This window comes from Macrobrachium nipponense, chromosome 27, assembly GCF_015104395.2.
Source record: "Macrobrachium nipponense isolate FS-2020 chromosome 27, ASM1510439v2, whole genome shotgun sequence".
Classification (NCBI taxonomy): Eukaryota; Metazoa; Arthropoda; class Malacostraca; order Decapoda; family Palaemonidae; genus Macrobrachium; species Macrobrachium nipponense.
The window spans coordinates 17,600,228-17,603,584 of record NC_087216.1 but is presented as its reverse complement, the minus strand read 5'-3'; the positions used below and the strand labels follow the sequence as shown (position 1 = coordinate 17,603,584).

The 3,357-nt window shown below is 31.9% G+C and overlaps 1 protein-coding gene across 2 annotated transcripts in view; it reads right to left on the bottom strand.

The window, feature by feature from the left end:
• The window catches only part of LOC135200877 (UBA-like domain-containing protein 2-B), a 141,076-nt gene that overhangs the window by 7,682 nt on the left and 130,037 nt on the right, over positions 1–3,357 (bottom strand). For both annotated transcript variants that reach the window (XM_064229595.1, XM_064229596.1), the window contains one exon: positions 1,604–1,709. In XM_064229595.1, the coding sequence (XP_064085665.1) occupies positions 1,604–1,709 (106 nt within the window). The remainder of the gene's footprint in view (positions 1–1,603; positions 1,710–3,357) is intronic.

The window sequence follows — 3,357 nt, the reverse complement described above, 5'->3', positions numbered from 1 at the left end:
CTGCAAATAAGACAGAAAATATTAACTTCATTTCATGGCAATTCTTTGGTTCAACTCAGACATGATAACAGCGATAGTAATATCGAAGCTTTCTAACCAACCATGGGAGGAAAGTTCAACTGTAGTCTTTGACATCTATTTTCCTTGGCTTACCCAATAGGCACAGTTCTGAGACACGTGAAGGGCATAAAATGCATTAAGTGCACTGATCCTGCATACCTGTACACTGAGCTAAATGAGAGTCAAAACACTTCTTGGAGACTTGAGAAATATCCTATAATTGGGGTAAAAATCTTGAAAATTATATCCCAATCACTGCATGCATAAATCAACATCTAATCTTAAATTTTTCCCTTCCAATTAAATGGTTTCATGGGGTTTATACTGTATTTAGGAAATGCAAGTATGTACCAAACGTACATATAGTATAAATAGTATAATGTATGAGTTCATTACTACTGTAGAAAAAATGTAACAGATAAATCCATAACAATATAAGTGTTCTGGGAATAACTTAATAAAACTGTGAGCTTCTGCTGGCTATTGACAAGTTTCTTTGGACTAAAATATTGAAAATAAAATTTACGTGCAAACTCACTTCTTAAAAATATATAGCTGAAAATAAATGCAGAAAAATAAATGGTATGCTCATATCCGTGAATAACTATTTCACTAACACTCTTCAACTACAAAAGCAACAAAGGGAGTACAAATTACACATTTTTCTGAGAAGCAATTCAATTCACAAGAAGAATTATTTTTCTGATATCTATACCACGACATACTGCTGCCTCTTCTCTCGCCTAACAGGTGTCGATGTTGGATAGGAAACCATTAGTGGCACACCTGACACAAGCATCTGAACAGTCAAGACTTTTACATTATATACACTTTTCACAGTACATAAAAACCATCTTTGTCCCCTTCACTGAATAATCTTACATAACTGTTAGCAGTTTCCCTTTTTATATTGTTACAAAAGTTTCAGAAATTTGAGGAGGAAGATTCTGAATACATCTAGATAAAAAAAGCATAAATTTCCCAGAGATATAGATGCAAAATATTTTTGTTACCTAGGATAATAAAAGACAGAGAAGTAATACAATATGTAGAAATATTATGGCTGAAGTAGAAATAGTTTGATTGTTGGCGAGTCTCATTAATAATATTCAAAATTTTATAAGGTTTGTATAAGGCCTTTGCTACTTATAGCAGACACACAGTCATTTACGAAAGAAATGGGGAATTTGTAAATCTAGTGTGACAATAATTATATGCTATGACTCATGACAGAATTAGTCTGGATTATACGGTTTAGACTTTCACAATTGACAGAAAGAATAACAAAGATTGAAAGAAAAACAAAGACGACAAAAAATATTGAAAGGAAAATTGCGATGAAAGGAACATTTTTGAAAGGAAAATCGCGAGTAATAAAGAAAGGAAAAATTACTAAAAACAAAAGTAGGATGACATTGAAAAATTAACGAAAATAGAAAATAACACAGAGGCGATTAAACGACATGAAAAAAACCTACACACTTGTGACAGACAGAACTGGATCACCAAAGTCGTAAACAAACACTTGTTTCTGGAGACCCACCTGACGGCGAAGTAGATAACTTGTCTTGCGTAGACATTTTTGAAAAAGCTGCTAGGGCGTCGGGGAAGGCAGGAGGAGTCGCGGGCGTATTCGCTGGTGTACATAACTGTGAAGGAGCAAGACGAAATACTTATTGGAAATTCAATAAAATTATAAATAATAATAATAATAATAACTAATAATAATAATAATAATAATAATAATAATAATAATAATAATAATAACAATAATAATAATAAAATAATAATGAATAATAATAATAAATAACAATAAAAATAATAAGAATAATAATAATAATATTCTAAGGGGTCCACAATAATAAAAAGTGTTACGAATCCGTGTATAACTTTTAAAACTTAGAAAAAGCTTTCAAAACAAAACCCTTCCTGTTCATCTTCAGTCCAAAATCCAATAACAATAATAATAATAATAATAATAATAATAATAATAATAATAATAATAATAATAATAATAATAATAATAATAATGTCAAAGTACTTTGGAAATAATGTAATTAATAAATGGACACTACAGAGGAATAAATTACTCATAATGATAATGATAATAATAATACGGTAAAAGTAATTTCGTCATAATTGAATAATGACTGAGGAATTTATGACACCACCAATAATAATAATAATAATAATAATAATAATAATAATAATAATAATAATAATAATAATAATAATAATAATAATATGTGTAGCTCATCTTTAATGACACATGAGTCATAAAAAAAATTACTCGCAGGTGACATTTACACAGACCACCAACAGGTGAACAGGTGGCATGACAATTAAAGCGTACCACTCAGGTGAGTACACCTTCTTAAAATTTACTGTTTATAATACGTATAAATGGAGATGATTCGACAAGCAATATACTAATCAGGTAACTTCAAGTATACAGAGAGAGAGAGAGAGAGAGAGAGAGAGAGAGAGAGAGAGAGAGAGAGAGAGAGAGAGAGAGAGAGAGAGAGTCTGACTAAAATCAATCAACACAAAAATAAACAGTGCGGAGTTAAGTAGTAAGAGTAAAACTATACAAGTGTAACTTGCCCTTCAAATGAGAGAGAGAGAGAGAGAGAGAGAGAGAGAGAGAGAGAGAGAGAGAGAGAGAGAGACTTACTTCGTTGCTGGCAATGGGAACTAATCCAGCAATATACATAGCAAATAAACTAAAAGGTAAAATATATTTCCACATCTTTAAATAAACAGAAACTTTTAATGGAAGAAAATCTGGCAAATTACATAATACATAAAAAAATAAAAAAAATAAACCTGCAATTCAAACCCTTTCGAGAGATAACAAAGACATTTTACGTAACCGCTCGCTTACCGAACTGACACATTTTTTAAAGCATATACTGGCGTCACAACATGATGGGTCATCCACGCCCGAAAAACAAACTGGATCCTTTCTAAAGAGAAGAGAGTCGACCCTTGAATGCCACGGATCCCAGCATCCGGTTGTTTTGATACTTGGATCTTGACACGTTTAAACGTTAAAGGTGAGAGAGTCTCTCTCTCTCTCTCTCTCTCTCTCTCTCTCCTCTCTCTCTCTCTCTCTCTCTCTCTCTCTCTGATTTGCGTGGCCCGAGTCACCGTGATCAACTACTATGTGTGTCGTTCAAATAGGAACCATCAAGTATGGGATGGAAATTCAAATTATATTAAATTGAGATTCAAAATGGTTTACGTTTCGTACAGCATATTTTAAGAAAAGAGAAAAACCGTTAAAATCAAAATTCA